The 17,730-nt window shown below is 42.3% G+C and overlaps 1 protein-coding gene across 1 annotated transcript in view; it reads right to left on the bottom strand.

Moving 5' to 3' along the window:
• NEK10 (NIMA related kinase 10) overlaps window positions 1–17,730 on the bottom strand; it is a 241,392-nt gene that overhangs the window by 12,527 nt on the left and 211,135 nt on the right. The window contains 4 exon segments of the mRNA XM_043969156.1: window positions 884–939; window positions 1,042–1,094; window positions 2,748–2,856; window positions 10,538–10,648. Coding sequence (XP_043825091.1) covers window positions 884–939; window positions 1,042–1,094; window positions 2,748–2,856; window positions 10,538–10,648 — 329 coding nt within the window.

The following is a 17,730-nucleotide window of genomic DNA, read 5'->3' as shown; positions in this document are numbered from 1 at the left end:
AGAAGATGCACTGTGAAAGCTGAAACAAAGTGGTCTGGTGAAAAGGACAAGCCAACAAGCATCTATTAACTGCCCCCTGTGTGCCAAGCAAGTGCTGGGGATGCCAAGAAGGGAAAATGTCTCTGCCCTCAAGGAGCCCATGTACAAACAGAGGAGACAACACACAAACAACAATGCACAAACAAAATCGAGGGCCTTGGACTGGATGAACTTTAGGCTCTGGAACTCTATGAAGCTGTGAAATTGACCTACCAGTGCCCATTAAAAGTGGTATGTCTGAAGAAATTGGATGAGAAACCAGTAGAAGCTCTGTAGATCACAAACAATATTTATAATTGAACAATGAAATCTAAGATTTTTAATTGTATTCAGAGAATGGCTGTCCATAATAGCAGACCTTCCCACCCCCAATCAACATATCTTAATTCTCTCCATACCAGTTCCTTTTTTAGCTTGTGTGTGTGTGTGTGATTTCTAAATGAGAAATGAAATATGCTATTTTGGGTTTTGGAAACATGAATTTACAATCTTTGAGGAGGAATAGGAGAAAAAAATCTCCTAATAAGATGACTGGCTTGGAAGTGCCTTTTATTCAATTCCATTTATTATTTTCATAATGGAAAAAGAGTAATGAGGCAAAATTGCAACTGAGTGATCACCATCTTTCTGTTTCAATAGTGAATACAGCAGCTGCATCCACACAAAGGGCTGACAGAAATCTCTTTCACCCAAGGTTTTATCTAGTCCAGGCCAATATATATATAAAATGCCTTTCAATGAAAAGTGAAAATAAAAAAGGTTGGAATTGAAGATATAAATCAGATTTCTCATTCAACTATCCCGATTTCTTCTTCCTATTTTTAAAGTAAATGCTTCATCTCACCTGTTAGAAGTAAAATTGTAATAGCCACTTTCTTCTAGGACCTCTTCAATCACAGTCTAGAGGTAAAGGAAATTCAGTTCAGTAACCATTGCTCATTAAGTGAAAAGTCAACAACAACAAAACCATATCATTGTTCAGAGACAACACACAAACCTGACCTGCATCTGTTCATAGGTTATTCCCTCCTCCAGATCAAAGCTGCTAGGAAGTCCTGAAATAATCAAATGATATCAGATAACTGAACACCAGAAGTCTGGCTGAGGTTAAGGTAAAATGTTATAACAATAGGACAAAACTGAGAACAGAATAATTTCTTCGTGATAAAAATGACCACTTTTAATTTCTCCTATTATATCAATCATGATGCTAATATGAAAAGCTGAAGTAGGAATTTCTATGGCAAAAAAAAAAAAGAATCCTTACCCATTGCTAAGTAAATAAACTAAAGATTAGTTCCCAGACCCAGGCAGTCACGGACTGCCTTGCTTAGCTACAGAAGCCCCATATAGCCAATAAGGCACACAAATGAGGCGTACACTTGGCAGGAAAAGATTTTGGAGGAAAGCAAGGGGGTATGATGAAAGGCAGCAGTCTTTTGTGTGGCTGCCTAGGGGGGAATCAAACCCAGTTAACTAGACTGTTAGAAGGTGCTTCCTATTTTGCAAAACAAAAGCCAAACCTAAAACAGTCTTGTTCTGCATTACTTCATTTCCTTTCCCCCCAGGTTGCAATGAGCTAATGGGCCCTGACCTCCTTCTGGAACCCAGGGGTGGGTCACTGTGTGGGAAGGGAGCCTAGAAAGTTCTTGGAAAAGAGAAGGCCGGCTTCCGTTATCTCCTCAGAGCATCCCTGGCCTGAAACCCATTCATTTGCCTTAGGAAACATCCAGGATCGGCTCTCAGAAGGGCAGCTGCTGTGCTCCCTATAAAGCATTGACCTGAGGTCCTGTTGACCTCCCCATGCTTCCTCATTTCAGAGCCTTGGCCAAACCAATTAATCTGACCAAGACTTTAAGAATACAGGGAAATGCTGCAGCAACGACTGCAAAACCTAGGGAAAAAACAGTCGTTTGAGGAGCTGGCCGGATCTGTTTGATGTGCAGAGTACAACAAAAGCCTTCGGGATTTCTGAATCCGGCAGGTGACCCTGACTCCAGAGCAAACACATGTGGCCAGCCCAGCAAGCAGCACCATTTAAAGGACTTCAAAGACTGGGGGGAGGGTATGAGGTCTCAGGGTCCCTCCTCACAGCCACCTAAGGGCTAAATCCACAAGGGAGATTTTCAGAAACAATTCAGTTAGGCCACTACTCGTCTGAATTCTCCTCAAAGCGTCCATGGCCTGACGGGCCCCAGCCATCCCTCCTCTTCCTCCTTCCCCTCCCTCTCTGGAGCATTTCACATCGTGGACATTTCCATCAAGAACAAGCAAGAGAAAGAAGAGAAGCAAATCCGAGCAAAGCCGGTGGACTTGCTATGATGTCTATGGGACCAATCAAAGATCAAGGAGCAGAGGATGCTAATACCAAGACTTGGAACTGGAAGGAGCCCCAGGGTTATCCAGGGCAAGTCTCCCATTTTACAGGTGAGGCTCCTCAGGTAAGAAGCATCCAAGGAAGGGTATGAAGATTAAACACAGGGGCCAAAAGACGATTGGGCAATTTTCTATGGGTTTGAATTAGAAGCCCTATCCCCATCCCCTCCGATTCTGGCCTGGCCTCCTTGTTGTCATGGCTAATCAAGAAGCGGTTCCATTTTCTTTTCCTTCTAAGCTAAATTCTCTTCACGGAAAACTGCCAATCAAAACAACATATCTCCTAGCAGAAAAGTAGATTTCAAAGTACGTCTTCAGCACAAAATCATTACCTGTCCTGTCATTTGCGGGGAGTGCATTTCCACCTGACGAGTGCAGCAATAAATGACAATCTGCTGTAAAAAAGTTTGGTTCGATTGGTTCTGGAGATCCTTGGGATAGCTGAAAAGCAAAATGAAAGGATAAGCAGAAGCATCTTCTCCAACCCCAACGGGGTGAGATTCCGGGCTTTTCATTTCTTTGGGTTCATGCACATAAGAGTGGGAGCTCTGCGGTTTGCAGTATCTTGCAAATAGATAAGGAAGCATCTTCCTCCTTGCAGAGGTGCTTATCAGAAACCCGAGGCAGCTGTCAAAGCAAGCCAGATGAGTCCCTGGTCACAGGGGAAAAACAGTCCCAGAAACATGATATTTTATGAATGCAAAATTTTTAAGTGGCTAGAAATACAATGGCGTGGAGATGCAACCCCAAGGTGTTAGTTTTATCAGATGCAGGAGAAATAAATGCCAATTATTCAACAAAGCAGTCCATTCAGCCCAAACCACATTTTCTTTCATTCCCTTTCTCTGAAGGATGATACACCAAGGAAAACTACATTTCTTAATACAAATTCTTCCAATTCCTATTAACTACTTTTGGTCTAGAAACCTTCATTTTCCTCCTCTTCACTTTGAATCTGGGCCTACCATAAGGCAAAACAATTCACTACGTGAAAGAAGTTAGGAAAGCAGCAGTTACTGAATCTCCTTCTCCGCTAGTGAATCTTCTGGCTATCTCTTTCGCTTCTCAATAACAATTTCCCACCTCTCCTTTCACCATTGGTGCCAACCAGCTGCGATGCTGCAGTCATTTCAGGTTTGCAAGTTAGTACATTTTTAATTCGAGTTCACAGGCACAAAGCAGGTTGAGTTGGACCATTCAGCCAATGCAACCTAAGTCAAGCCCCACTGGATATCCCAGAAATCCCTGCCTCTGCCAGATTCCAATCTGCCCCAAACCACACACCAGTCAGAAGAGAGGCATGTTCTGTTCTGTTCTTAAATCTTCTCCTAGGTGTCAGGAATTCTGCAAACCTAAAAGCACAGTAGAAATGCTAGTAGTTTTGCTCCTCCTTATCCTTCTGTCTTTTTCCTTCTCTTTCTGCTTTTTCTCTTCCTGTTCTTCTTCCCGTTAGAATGTGAGCTCACTGAGAGCAGGGACTTTCTCTCACTTTTTTATTTCTACCTCAATGACACTTAGTATAGAGCTTGACACATGCATGTCATAAAGGCTTAATGTTTTTTCATTCGTTCATTTGCCTTCAAGGGCATTTTAAGGACACCTGAAATTAATGGCAACCACTAAGTAAAACAGGAGGAAACGACAGTTTATTTTTAAATATTAAATACCATACAGGATGCCATCAAGGTACTCATTTGATAAATATATATTGAGCATCTCTATAGGGTCTATATTTTGGGTGCCATTGAGAATACAAGAATACAATTGCAAACAAGCCAGCCCCAGTCCTCAGGGGCCTTAAGACAGTGCAAAGCAGACTTGATCTCAAATCACAGTGAGCACACTGGTTCAAACAAAACTTTCTCTACACATCTGATGGCTCATTGCATGCAAGGGTTTCCCAATATGGTCTTTTGGGTGACTAGAAATAGAAATGCTCTTCAGAGAATCAGAATCACAGTTCCAGAGTAGAAAGGAACCTCAGAGCCCTGAGAAAGAACACCATCTAAACACAAATGATCACACGAGTGGCCGTGAGGCGGCGCCCTCGGGCTCCAGGGCAGCCCAGCCTCTTCCTGTTAGGTCCGAATCAGCCTCTTTGCTGCCCCTGAACATGGTCCTCAGTTCTGTGCTTTGGGTCCAACTCTGCCTCTAGGTTTCTCTGGCTTCCCGCAGTCTCTGCTTTCTGCTGGGGGCCTTCCCAGTGCCTTTGCTCTATGATTACCTCCCATCTACCATAGAGATGTAGCTAGATGAATAGACTGGTCTTGTATGTGTGTGGCTGTTTTTGCTTCTTTGTCTCTCCAGTGCCCAGTGCAGGGCCCAACAAAGCACAAATGCTTAATAAAGGTTTGTGGACTTGACAAGACTGCCCTCCAGATAGGTGAAAGCTGTCATGCCTGCACCCCTCCCCCAAGTCTTCTCTTTTCCAGGCTAAAGCACACTAGATCCTTCAATCCAGCCTCACTGGGCACAGACTCAAGGCCTTTCACTGTCCTTTTTGTCCCCTGGATAGGCTCCAGCTTTCCAATATCCACATGATATTTAAGGTAAATTAATCCAGCAGGAGTATGTGGGATGGACTGAATGGCCTAGGATGGTGTCAGGGAGACCTGGGTGTTTAAGGCATTTTAATGGACAGAAATATGGGTCTTGGTATCTTCATGGCATGAAACACAGCCATGAACTAAAGATAACTCCAGGATGAAGAACGTGGGGCTGGGGGGCCATGATTGACACAGACTGAAAAGTCAGGAAGGGAATCAGGTTTCAGCAGGAAATTGTAAACTAGATGTGGGAAATGAGGAAAGAAATACCCTGGAAACAACTGGGCATACAGGACTGGATAAGCCAGGGGCACTTCTTTTAAGTGTTATCAAACCAGGATATCGAAAACTTTTACTATAGATGGTTAATTCACTTAAGGGGGCAGGATATGGTCCCCAAAACAGTTGAAGTCACTTAACAGAATAACAGGACCACTGTAAGAGTAAGAAGGGATATCAGAGATCATTAAGTTTGACCCTTTTATAAAGGAAGAAATTGGAGGCCAGAGATAGTAAGTTACTTGCCCAAGGTCACATATATAGTAAATGGAAGCTGTACATTTGAACCTAGGTCCCCTTAATAGATTGTTTCGCAATCCCACCATTCCTCAAAAAGCATCTTTGATAGAATACAAACTGGGCAGCTATGGATGCCTTCATCTCCAGAGAAGCCCTGTAGGCCCAGATAATTGTATTGTATAGGGCCACCTCAAACTCTTAGAAACAGCAAATGGCTTATAGGAGTAGTGTAGTTTGCTAAAACGAACACTAGACTTAAGTCTGAAAACCCAGCTTCAAATCCAAACTCTGCCATTTATTATCTATATGACCTTGAACTAGTCACTATCTCCTTGCACTTCAATTTCCTCACCTGTCAAGGGCTTAGACCAGATAGTCTACATTCTCTTCTTCTAGCTCTGCCTATGAACTTAAAAATCAATATATAAAATAAAATATGCTGACATGCTCTTAACATACTGTTTGGTCCTTTTAGTCATGTCTGACTCTCTGTGACCTCATTTGGGGTTTTCTTGGCAGATACTAGAATTGTTTGCCACATCCTTCTCCAGCTCATTTGACAGATGAGGAAACTGAGGCAAACAGGATAAAGTGACTTGCCCAGGGTCACACAGCTAGCAAGTGTCTGAGGCCAGGTTTGAACTCGGGAGGGTGAGTCTTCCTGACTGAAGATCCAGCACTAGATCCACAATGCCACCTGGCTGCCTCACCAAAACACTATGCTTGGGATCTAACATGATTCTGTCTTGAAAAGAAGTGCAGAGTTTTAGTATTTAATGGATTAACTGATAATGCCCTTCACTAAAGACCTACTCTGAGCCTAGGCTTTGGAAGTCAACAGATCTCCAGCCTGGCCAGATTCTAGCCAGTTGGCATGCTCTTGAGACAGATGACATCTGCTGTCCAAGGGCCAGACTAGCCAAGGTGGCCAAGAGCTTGGCCCAAGCATAATGAACTATGTTTCAAATGACCACAATTCACGAAAACTGACTGCTAAGTCAAAGAGGAGTTGCTGTGTCAGCAGAAGGAGTGAGCACACTAGTGAAATCCTGACTTTGAAGTACTGAAGGATAATTTTAAATTAGAAATGTTTTAGGAATGTATAACCTATATCTGATTGCTTACCACCATAGGGAGAGGGGGAGGGGGGGACCAAATGAGAGAGGGATAGAATTTGGAGCTCAAAACTTTAAATAAATCAATAAACAGATATGGGAGAAATGTTTTAGGAGAACTAGAAAGGTATAGAAATTGGAGCTCAAAACTTTAAATAAATCAATAAACAGATAAGGGAGAAATGTTTTAGGAGAACTACATTTTCTAAGAATCCCAAAGTATCAAATGACAACTGGAGATAATGACAACTTTACTCATACTAGAATTCATGTTAGTGGATCTTGGTGACCTTCTCACAAAAGAAGGGCATCGCTTGGAGCTGAAACTAATATACAAATTAAGGAGAATCTAATTTCCTGTGTGCAGCTCCTGAAGGAAATTGGGCAACACTTAAATGAAAGCAGGTGGCGGAAATGAAAGGATTGTTGAGAGGTACTGCTGTTCTTGCTCCCTCTCCACCATCTCCCCCCTTCCAGTTACTCCTATATGTTTCCCCCCTCTTTCCCTCTATCTCCCTTAACTGAATTATGCTACTTTGGGAACATACTGCATTATATTTTAACAGAAAACTTTGTTTATGGGATATTCCTGCTATTTCTCTCACTTTCCAACAGCTTTGTAAATATCCGTTGTCCAAGGAGACCAGATGTCCTACACTTGAGTTCAGAAAACCTACTTAGGAGAGCCATGGCTGGATAGCAGAGGTTCATGTGAATAAATACTGCTCATTTGCATCGGAGTTTAATTGATGGAGTTTTAGGGAGACAGCAGCCAAGAGAACTAATGCAATCTGGAGGCCTAATTATCCAGAACATGGGAAGTGACACGAAGCTGGAATGTGGGCCTGGTCAGACCACTTGGGGCCTCCTTGTTAGGGAGAACATGGACAAGTTGGCTGCCTCAGGAGGTCATGAGTTTCCCATCGCTGGAGATCTTTAGGCAAAGGCTAGATGGATATTTGTTGGATATGTTATGGAAGGGATTCCTGTTGGGGAACAGGAGGGAGTGGGGGGGTCCCTGAAGGCCCTCTCAGCTCTGAGATTCTGCAATTCATCTGGTCTAGATTTCTGGATGGGTTAGAGCCCCAATTATTTCCCCTGAGGCAGGGTAACCTGACAGAGCTACAGCCTCAAGATAAGAAGAGTCTCATGGTTCAGGGATAAGGAGGCAGTAAATACCCCCCTGGTCCTGTTAGACAAAAGGGAAATCCTGCTTTTAGAAGCTTCGCTCTCCGATTGTCAAGGACTGACCCTATGGCTTTATGCCTCTGGTGGCAGAAGGATTGGGCCATTAGGGAAGTGGCTAAGGGGAACACACTAAAGGACAGGCATGAGTGGTCTATTAGGACAATCGAGGGGCAGGGGGGAAGAAGGGGGAATGGTGCCAGTGGGACAGATGGTACAGTAGGTGGCCTCCTTAGGGTAGAGTCAAGTTTCAGTTAAACCAAGAAGACAGATGACAAGATGGAAGAGCGGTAGAGGATGTAGGGAAATTTATGGATAATAGAAGGGTCAAGTGGAATGGCCTAGGCAACAGATGGCTCAAGTTGGAGTGGGATGATCAGAGGGAAAAGGTGCATGGGCGTGATGTTCGATGCCCAGACTCCCAGAGGAAGGTACAGCTCATCTTCCCCACAGTTCAAGACCAGACTTAAAACCTCAGTGTCACAGAGGCTTGTGGCCTCCATTTGATTTCTCCACACACATTATGGGGCCGTTGGATTGAGAGTCAAAGAAGCACCATCCTTCTCTCTTTAATTTAGGTTAGAGCATCTACTATGTTGGGTACCCCATGAATCCTTGAGGTTCCTCTCGAGCTACACCAAGACTTTCCATTTGTATACGTGGAGGGTACTCTGGAATATCCTGGTCCCTTCCTCAAAGTGTTTTCCAAAGGCTACCCAATGGAATTTTTGAGAAGTCAGCTCAAACGGCCTTACAAGGTTGCAAAATATAGACAAGTCCCCTCTCAAGGGATCCTCTCGAGTTACCTCACTTTCCGTTATAGTTTCTTGACTAAAGGAATCAGAGAATAGCAAACTATTCTCTGACTGGAGGGAGACAGAAAAGCTGGTGAAAAGAAAGATTCCCGAAGGAAAGTTGGATGAGTTTCTTGGCCACCCAGCACATCAGGGCTGGAGGGGAAGAGAATATTTCATTAATGGCAGATGAAGCAACCAAACAGGAGAGTGTATCTGTATTTTTAAATGATGGAAAGTTCTGGTGGTTCAGAGAGTGGACGTCCCAATCTGGCAATCAGAGAGATGGGAGCCATGTTCCCTTCCGTTCTGTGAAACCAGGATTTGTACTATTCTGGAGGCCTGAGATTTTGCTGTATATCATTTTAATAATGATGAGGTTTTAGCAAAATACAATCTTTCCTCAGGATTTCTGGGCTTCTGTCTAAAATACGTTTGGTGTGTCTTCCCACTGCAGCATGTAAATATCGCAAAGTAAATAGCTGGAAACTCCTTCTCTCCTGTTTTGATCTCCCGTGGCTGTGTTTCTATGCCCTGCTTGCCAACCCAGCCCATGAAAGAGGCAGGAGCTCTCTGATCTCCGGTGAGGTGGTTTTATGTTTTGTTTATCTGCAGCTGCCTACATTTTTATGCCCCCTTCCCTTTTGTTATGGGCGCCAGTGAAGCAAGACAAAGACAAAAGCATTCTGTTTCCATTCTTTTTTTTTTTTCATCAAAGAGTCTATCATATTTCCCAAATAAAGAGCAGCAGTGCCCTTATCCCTTGAGTTTGTGATGGGGAACAAGAAACTTGGACAGGAAAAATTAACTGATCATGTTGGAAAGCTGTGCCCATGCTGATCCACTGAAAGTCTTTGGGCCTTAGTCTTAGTTTACAGAGCTTCAAAATGGGGAAACCATGAGGTATAATATCAACCTCATAGGGATGTTATGAGGATCAAATGAGATATGTGAAAAGTGCTTTGCATACCCCAAAGTGCACCACAGATTGGCCAACACTGTTGCTATTAATCATGAAAATAACAAGCTCAGGTGGGACATGATAGATGCAGCGTGCTGAACTCCTCAGAGTCAGGAAGGCCTGATTTTGAATCCTGTCTCTGTGACGCTGGGCAAAGCAGCCAACCCCTCTTCACTTCAATGTCTTTATCTGTAAAATGGGAATAATCATCTAGTAGCTCACAGGGTTGTTGTGAAGATCGACTGAGATAATAATGTATATGCAGGGTGTTCTGCCAACCTGAATGCTCTATTGAAATGTTATCCATATTGTTGCTGCTGTTGTTGTTATCACCATCTTTCCTCCCTGTCTGAATGCATCCACAGTGCTGTGTGTGACTTGGGCCTGGGTGAGAAAGAAAAGTCTGGTGGTCCTTCCCCAAAATCGTGCCCTCAAAAAGGAGGCGTCCTCCCTGTCACTAGGTGGTCTTGGCCTCAGCTGCGCTTTTCTCTGCATAGCTTCTAAAATCCCTTTGGCTTGCCCATCTATGACACAAAGAGGCAGCCTACCCACACGAGCGCGGCCAATCATACCATCTCTGAGCAGGAGAGGACGATGGGTGAGGCTTCAGAGCTGGGAAATGACATGTTCACCATCACTAAGCCAATGAATGGGGGCACTGGGGCTAGAAGGAAGGTCAGTCCTTTGAGTCACAGCCTAGTGAAGGACCTGAATATTATCAGATAAAGGGGGAAGGTGGGGTTTTTTCCCAAACAAATTATATTTACATAAAATAACAATTGAACTCTTCTGATTTCCTTCACCACCATAGTCTTAAAGGAAAGACAGCTGGAGAAATCGAGGAGAGAATTAAGTATCGCTTTCCCTCATTCTGCAGCTTGGGCATAACAGGTCCCCCGGTGACCAGCACAGAGAATCGATGAACGAGTCCCTCCCCCCTCCCCTCCAGAAGCACCGTAGTCAACACCAAGATGAGTTACTGCTATATATAGAATACTGTACCTTTTTAATTTCAGATTTCAAGTTACAAGGATTGCTCTGCTGGCTGAAGAGGGATTTCTTGAATCTCTCAATAACCCTTCTTTTCAAATTGTGGTGCAAAGCAGGAGGGAGCTGCAGGAAATGAGAAAACAATGATGATGGCCTAATTGAGACCACTGCTGAGCAGCCTTGTAGGCACTTTGGATGGAAAGCCTTTGGAATGATATTTAACAGCACTAGAAGGAGAATTTGTATTTAATTCTTTGAGACTAATTATCTAATTTTTATACTGTAGCCCTGAAAGAACACACACACACACACACACACACACACACACACACTCTATATATACACACACATATATATATATATACATATATATATACACACACATATATATACATATATATATATTTACAGTATACAAAATACAATTCAGTATACGGGCAAGATATACATATATGTGAGGTAGTTTATAGTGTGTATATGTAGTATAGTAGTAGGTAGTATGTATGGTATATAGATAGATACACACATATACACATATGCTCTCATAGATGCATGTGTATATGTATGTATGTATGTAAATATACCTACACATACACACATACTATATATACACACTACATGCTTCTTCACATATATGCATATATTGCCCATATACTGCACTATACTCTATATACTGCAAATATATACAATTTGTGTATAAATACAGGTCTACAGAAACTGTTTCTATATTTCCAAAGACAGCTTTCACTTGCCTCTAAATTTTCATTTTTATTAATACCATGTGGCCATTTGCCACGGCCAAATGGGTTGTTGTTTGTCATTCCTCAAATACCCCTTCTATCTCTTACCTCTGTGGTCCATTCTTGGAATGGGCTTCTTCCTCCCCTCTGCCTCTTGGAATCCCTAATTTCCTTCAAAACTCAGCTCAAATGTCCCTCCTTCCATGAAGCCTTTGCTGATCCCAGGGTCTTCCCCCCAAAAAATTACCTGGCATTTATTTTGTATCTTTGTACATACTGTACATGGTGTCCCTCTCAGTTGATTGCAAGATCCATGAAAGCCGACATTTTTTTTCATTTCAGGCTTTGTATCCCCAGTATCTAATATAGAGCTTAATAAAAGCTTATTGATCGACTTCCATAATATTCAAGTGGGTCTTCTCTGAGTCCAGCCTAAACCTAATTTACCTACGGAACCCCATCATCAAGGAAGAAAGTGGTATTATGTGTTTACTGGGAGCCAGACACCACAGCAAGGGATAAGTTAGGAACCACAAGGTCTCTTAGGGGCCAGGAAGGATTAGATCTAGAAAAAAAGAGGGGGTCACAGTGGGTGGCCTGTGAGGTCCCTTTCAGCTCAAGATCTATGATTTTATCAACATGGAAACTAACTTTCAGAGTAGGGAAGTGACTTGCCCTAAGTTGCCCAGGAAGAGGTTAAGAGAGACCTTAATTTGAACCAATGACCTTGTATTGGTTACAAACACTAAAGGAAGATACCTCTGAACTGACAAAGGAGCGATTGCAATAAAGGAAGAGGGCCACCTCTCCATCAGAACATGAGGAGAGGATAGATAGCTGGGACATCTAGTACAGACAGGGAAATGCCGAACTGATGAGCAGGGTCCATGGGAGAGTGCCCCATCAGAGGATCTTGATTTTCTGTAAAGAAGTCAGCTCAAGGTCTCTATATGAGAACCAGAGGAAAGATATTTAGAGTCAAAGCACCATCAAAGAAAAAAACACCTGGATGCCATAATGTAATAGGAAATAAAGGAAAATACCAACAATGCTAAAACAGGGTCCCCTCAGATCAACACAGCTTCTTTCCTGTACTAAAAATGTTTTTTTTTTCAAAATCCCAGACCCTGCCATTGCCCCCTTCCTCCCATTCTCTGCTGGTGCCAATCAGTTTGTACTGCTCCTAGAAAGAGAAAAATATGTTTACTGCCTTACTTTATGACCACCAGGCACTCTCCCCAAAACACCATTCTCCTAGTCTTGTAAGGAAAATACTCCATCACACTTTCAGGTGGTATCCATGGTAACATCAATCAATAAACATTTATCAAGTACCTAGTAGGTACCAAGTGCGCACCTGGGCTAAGCTCTAGGGATACAAAAAGGTGGACCCTGGGGCAGCTAGGTGGCACAGTGGATAGAGCACTGGCCCTGGAGTCAGGAGGACCTGAGTTCAAATCCGACCTCAGACACTTGACACTTACTAGCTGTGTGACCCTGGGCAAGTCACTTAACCCCAACTGCCTCACCAAAAAAACCCAAAACAACAAAAACCCCCCCCCAAAAGGCGGAGCCTGCCTTCAAGGAGCTTACAGTCTAATGGGGGAGACAACATACAAACAAACGTATACAAAGCAAGCTACACACATGACAAATGGAATAATATTGCATTGTCATCATTACGTCTCCAAAGTTAGTAACGATGTTCTTAAAACAAATGGAAAATTGTGGGCTCCCTCTTTTCACCAACTCTACCCTTCAAATAACATCATCGTGTTCCAGTCTCCCCTTCTTTACTTTACCTTCTTTCACAGCCGAAGTCTTTGAACAAGATGTCTACTCCCATTGTCTTTATTGCTTCACTTTCCAGTCCCTTCTTCACCTCTTGCAGTCTGGTGTCCAATCTTATCATTTAACTGAAACTACTCTGCCCAATGGCTTTTTTGTTTGTTTGTTTTCAGTTCTTATCCTGTAGTATATAACAGAGTTGACCATTCTTGGCAGAGATCCTCGAGTAGTTTTCCATTTCCTTCTCCAGCTCATTTTATAGAGGAAGAAACTGAGGCAAACAGGCTTAAGCGACCTGCCCAGGGTCTCCTAGCTAATGTCTGCAGCCAGATTCAGACTCAGGAAGATGATTTTTCCTGATTCCAAACCACTGCATCACCTAGCTGCCCCTCCATTCTCTGTTACCTTTATAAACCACAACAAACAATTTCTCTACTTAGCTATGAAAGCCCTTCACAGTCTGGCTCCAGTACTTTTCCAGACCTTTTCCCTCCCATAGTTTATGTCTTCACACATTCTGCCTCCTGGTCAAACTGGTTGCTTGCTATTCCCCCATAAGGCATCTGTCTCCTATGTGCCTTTGTATAGTTTGTCTCCATGCTTGCAATGTGATTCTTCCTTACCTCCTCCCTGAGGAACCATTAGGATTCCTTCAAAGTTCAATTCAAGCACTGCCTCCTTCCCAAGACCCATCCTGATCCCTCTAGTTGCAGGTGCCAGTGGAAAACACTTTGTAGAAACAGGAAGGTGCAGTAGGCTATGAATTGGAAAGACCTGGGTTTGAATCCTACCTCAGATACTTCCTAGCCATATGACCCTGGGTAAATAACCTTTCAGCCTCAATTTCTTCAGTTGGAAATTTAGGATAATAAAAGCACCTATCTTATAGGCTTGCTATGAAAGCAAATATTATCAAGTATATTTGTAAAGTGTTTTGTAAACCTTAAAACCAATCATTATTGATATTATTAATATAATAATACAATATATTATATTATAATACTGTATTATGTAATTAAATACTATATGTTATATAGTTAGACATTATATTATATGATTAGATATTATAACATACAATTAATATGCTAATATATTTTGTAATTAGACATAATATGCTATTAATATAGGGAAAACATTTCATTTTCCCCAGATACTATAAATTGCATGAGGGCAACAACTGCAACTTTTTTTTTCTTTTTTTTTTGCAGGGCAATGAGGGTTAAGTGACTTGCCCACGGTCACACAGCTAGCAAGTGTCAAGTGTCTGAGGTCAAATTTGAACTCAGGTCCTCCTGAATCCAGGGCTGGTGCTTTTATCCACTGTGCCACGTAGTTGCCCCCAACTGCTACATTTTTGTTTTCATGTGCCCAGCATCTAGCATAGCACCTGGCATCTAACAGGTGCTTAATAATTATCCTTGGTACTGTCAAGTGGTTCAACACCAGGAATGCATAGGATTTTATTAATGGAAATGACATTAAACAAGAGTTATCACTATCTCCTTTGCTGTTGCACCCTAAAGAACAAGGGATTTTTCCATCTGACTTGAAACCAAAACCTTCCATATGTATTGTTCCCCACCCACCCCCCTCAAATGGGAGCTCCTTGAGGGCAGGGATTATATTCTTTATTAGTTTCCCCAGTGCTTAGTATAATGCTTTGCATCTGCTAGGTGTTCAATAAACACTTCATTCATTCTTTTGTTCAAGGAATGCTTTTTGAAATAATATTTTCTCAAGAAAAGAAACAGCCTCAAAAACAGTTTTCTGTCATGTTCTATCACCTTTCTCACTCATTTTCCACACTTCTACTCGAGTCATCTTCAAATGTACTACTAACGACAATGTCATCCCTCTCTCCACAAGCCTTTCACTGGCTTCCCATTGCCCAAATAAATATAAATCATGACCCTGGTATTCAAGAATCTGGACAAGTTTCTTAGCATTTTGTCTAGATTTTGCACTAATCCTACTTTCCCTTGCTTCATAGTGTCTTTTTTTGCACAGTTTGAATTATATGGTAAACTACTTGAAAATATGACCTGTGTTATACATTTCAGGCATTTGGTAAATGTTTGTTAAGTTGAACTGAATTGAGCTGCGATTAATGAAAGACAGAAGAAAAGTTAAGAAACATGACACGTCTTCCTTGAGGCATGGGGGGAAGAAAGGAGGAGGTAGGGAAAAGTGTGTCCCAAATAGTCATAGTCATCTCTCCAAAGCCTGCTAGACAATTCTTTATTCCTAAAATTAGGTTTGTCATCAACTCAGAACAAGTTGGGTAATTGCCCAGGGTGGTCTTGATATAAGTATAAGGAGGGAGAAACATGTACAATCAGCCATTTGTATGAACGGAACATTCATAATTCAAGGATGTATTACTTGGGAATCATCTTCTCATTATCACTCCTTCCAGAGGGAATGTTTCCAATACTGACTTTCAGTCATCAGATGATAAATTCAAATTAGCTTGGAATTCTTGAATATAATTAGAATGGGAAACTTCAAACTAACTTAGGTCTGCGCTTATTACTTATAACAGGCTGAAAGTAACTTTTTTACATAAACAACTTTTTCAGTCCAATTAAGAGTTATACATAGGGCAATATTAGAAGAGTTTTATTAAGATTGATGATGACAACTAGCATTTATATAACACTTTAAGGTTTACAAAACACTTCACAAAGCTGATCCTTGTAACAGCCCTCTGAAATAGGTGCTATTATTATCCACAATTGATGGAGGAAGAAATTGAGGCTGCCAGGGTTCAAGGGATTTTTCCAAGATCACACAGTTATTAAGGATCTGAGGCAGGATATGAACTCAGGTCTCCTTGACTTCCAAGTCCAGCAATCTATCCATTGCACCACCCAGCTAGTCCATCAAGATGGAGTATACCCCATCTTTAAGTTTTCCACATAAAGTTTTTATATTATACACTAACCAAGAACCCAGGCTATGAGACTGCTCAAGTATGCAAAATAATGATTCACCTTTATATATCATTCTAAGAACAATTCCAACTTGTATGATTTATACAACATGCTAACTCCATGATTTCTAACTTTTGCCTGCATTGCAAATGCATACAAGAGAACCAGGTAAGTGGGTGTGGCTGCATCAGCATAAACTCAGCCTTACTATTATAAAAACAGGTCAACCTGTGAATATCCATGTCCCACTAGTGGAAGGAAGGACACTGGTGTAATTTTCATTAAATTGCAGGATTGGAGTTGAAGTAGGGACCTCAGAAGGCATCTAGTCCAACACATTCATGAAAATATGTCCATTAGAATAAACCCAATAAGTGTCAACACTCAGGGAAGCCCCTTCTACTTTGGGAGGGGAGGGGTTGGTTTGTTCAATCATTTTTCATAGTTGTGTCCAACTTTCTGTGACCCCATTGGGGGGTTTCTTGACAATGATACTGGAGTAGTTTGCCATTTCCTTCTCTGACTCATTTTACAGATGAGGAAACTGAGGGAAACAGGGTTAAGTGACTTGCCCAGGGTCACACAGCTAGTAAGTGTCTGAGGCCTGATTTGAACTCAGGGAGGAGAGTCTTTCTGCCTCTGGGCCGGTGCTCTTCCCACTGACTTTCCATTGCACTTTGGGACACCATAGAAATATTTCCCTCCTCTCATAAAGCCATTTCTCTCCTAGTTCTGCCCCTTGAGGTCAAACAGAACAATTCGGCTCGGCTAATGTGTTGCCCCAAGTCTTCACATCCTTCCTCTTGACCATCCAGCTTATCCACTTACTTTTTAGACCACGGCTGCCAGAATTGATCACAATACTTCATCTGAACTACATTGAGGATGGAGCACCACAGAGCCATCACCTCCCCCTTCCTGGAAGCTCCGTCTCTCAGCCCTAGATCCTCACCCTATAGACTTCTACTGAACTTTTAGTCCATTAAAATCTCCATGTCTTTTCCAAAATGACTGCCTAGGTGTGCCTCCCCCATCTTATAGCTGCGAAGTTGACTTTTTGTACCCAAATGCAAGACTTTACATTGATCTCTACTGAATTATCACCTTATCAGACATAGCCCAATGCCCTCATCTGTCAAGATGCTTTGGGGTCTGGTATCTTGTGTGTTATTTACCTCTCCCAACCTGGTGTCAACTGCTAATTCAATGAACATACCCTCTATCCCTTTATCCAAGTCAGCGATAAAAATATGAAACATCTTAGGCCCAAGCCCAGATCCCCCGGGGGAGGGGGGCGGCACTTCCCTGGACAATTCTAACCATTTTAACCTTAAGCGACTACTCTTTGAGTATGCTCCTCCAATGAGCTCTTTAGCCACAGCACATGAAGGAAGGAGGATACTTTATTCCTTAGAACTGGTATTTTCTTGGGCCTGTTTTTGGTTTGCAGTGTCTTACTTTTTATTCCCAAGCTCAGAACAGCAGGAGTTGTCATACAAATGAGCTCTAGCTGAATTGCTGTTGACCTGCAGCTTTCTTCTAGGCAGCTGGTCAGGTTTTTTTTTTTTTTATTTTGTTTTGGTTTTTAGTGAGGCAGTTGGGGTTAAGTGACTTGCCCAGGGTCACACAGCTAGTAAGTGTTAAGTGTCTGAGGCCGGATTTGAACTCAGGTACTCCTGACTCCAGGGCCGGTGCTCTATCCACTGCGCCACCTAGCTGCCCCAGCTGGTTAGTTTTAAAAGCC

The sequence above is a fragment of the Dromiciops gliroides genome, chromosome 5 (assembly GCF_019393635.1).
Source record: "Dromiciops gliroides isolate mDroGli1 chromosome 5, mDroGli1.pri, whole genome shotgun sequence".
In the NCBI taxonomy this organism is placed as follows: domain Eukaryota; kingdom Metazoa; phylum Chordata; class Mammalia; order Microbiotheria; family Microbiotheriidae; genus Dromiciops; species Dromiciops gliroides.
The sequence above is the reverse complement of the archived record's forward strand: the minus strand, read 5'-3'. Positions and strand labels throughout refer to the sequence as shown.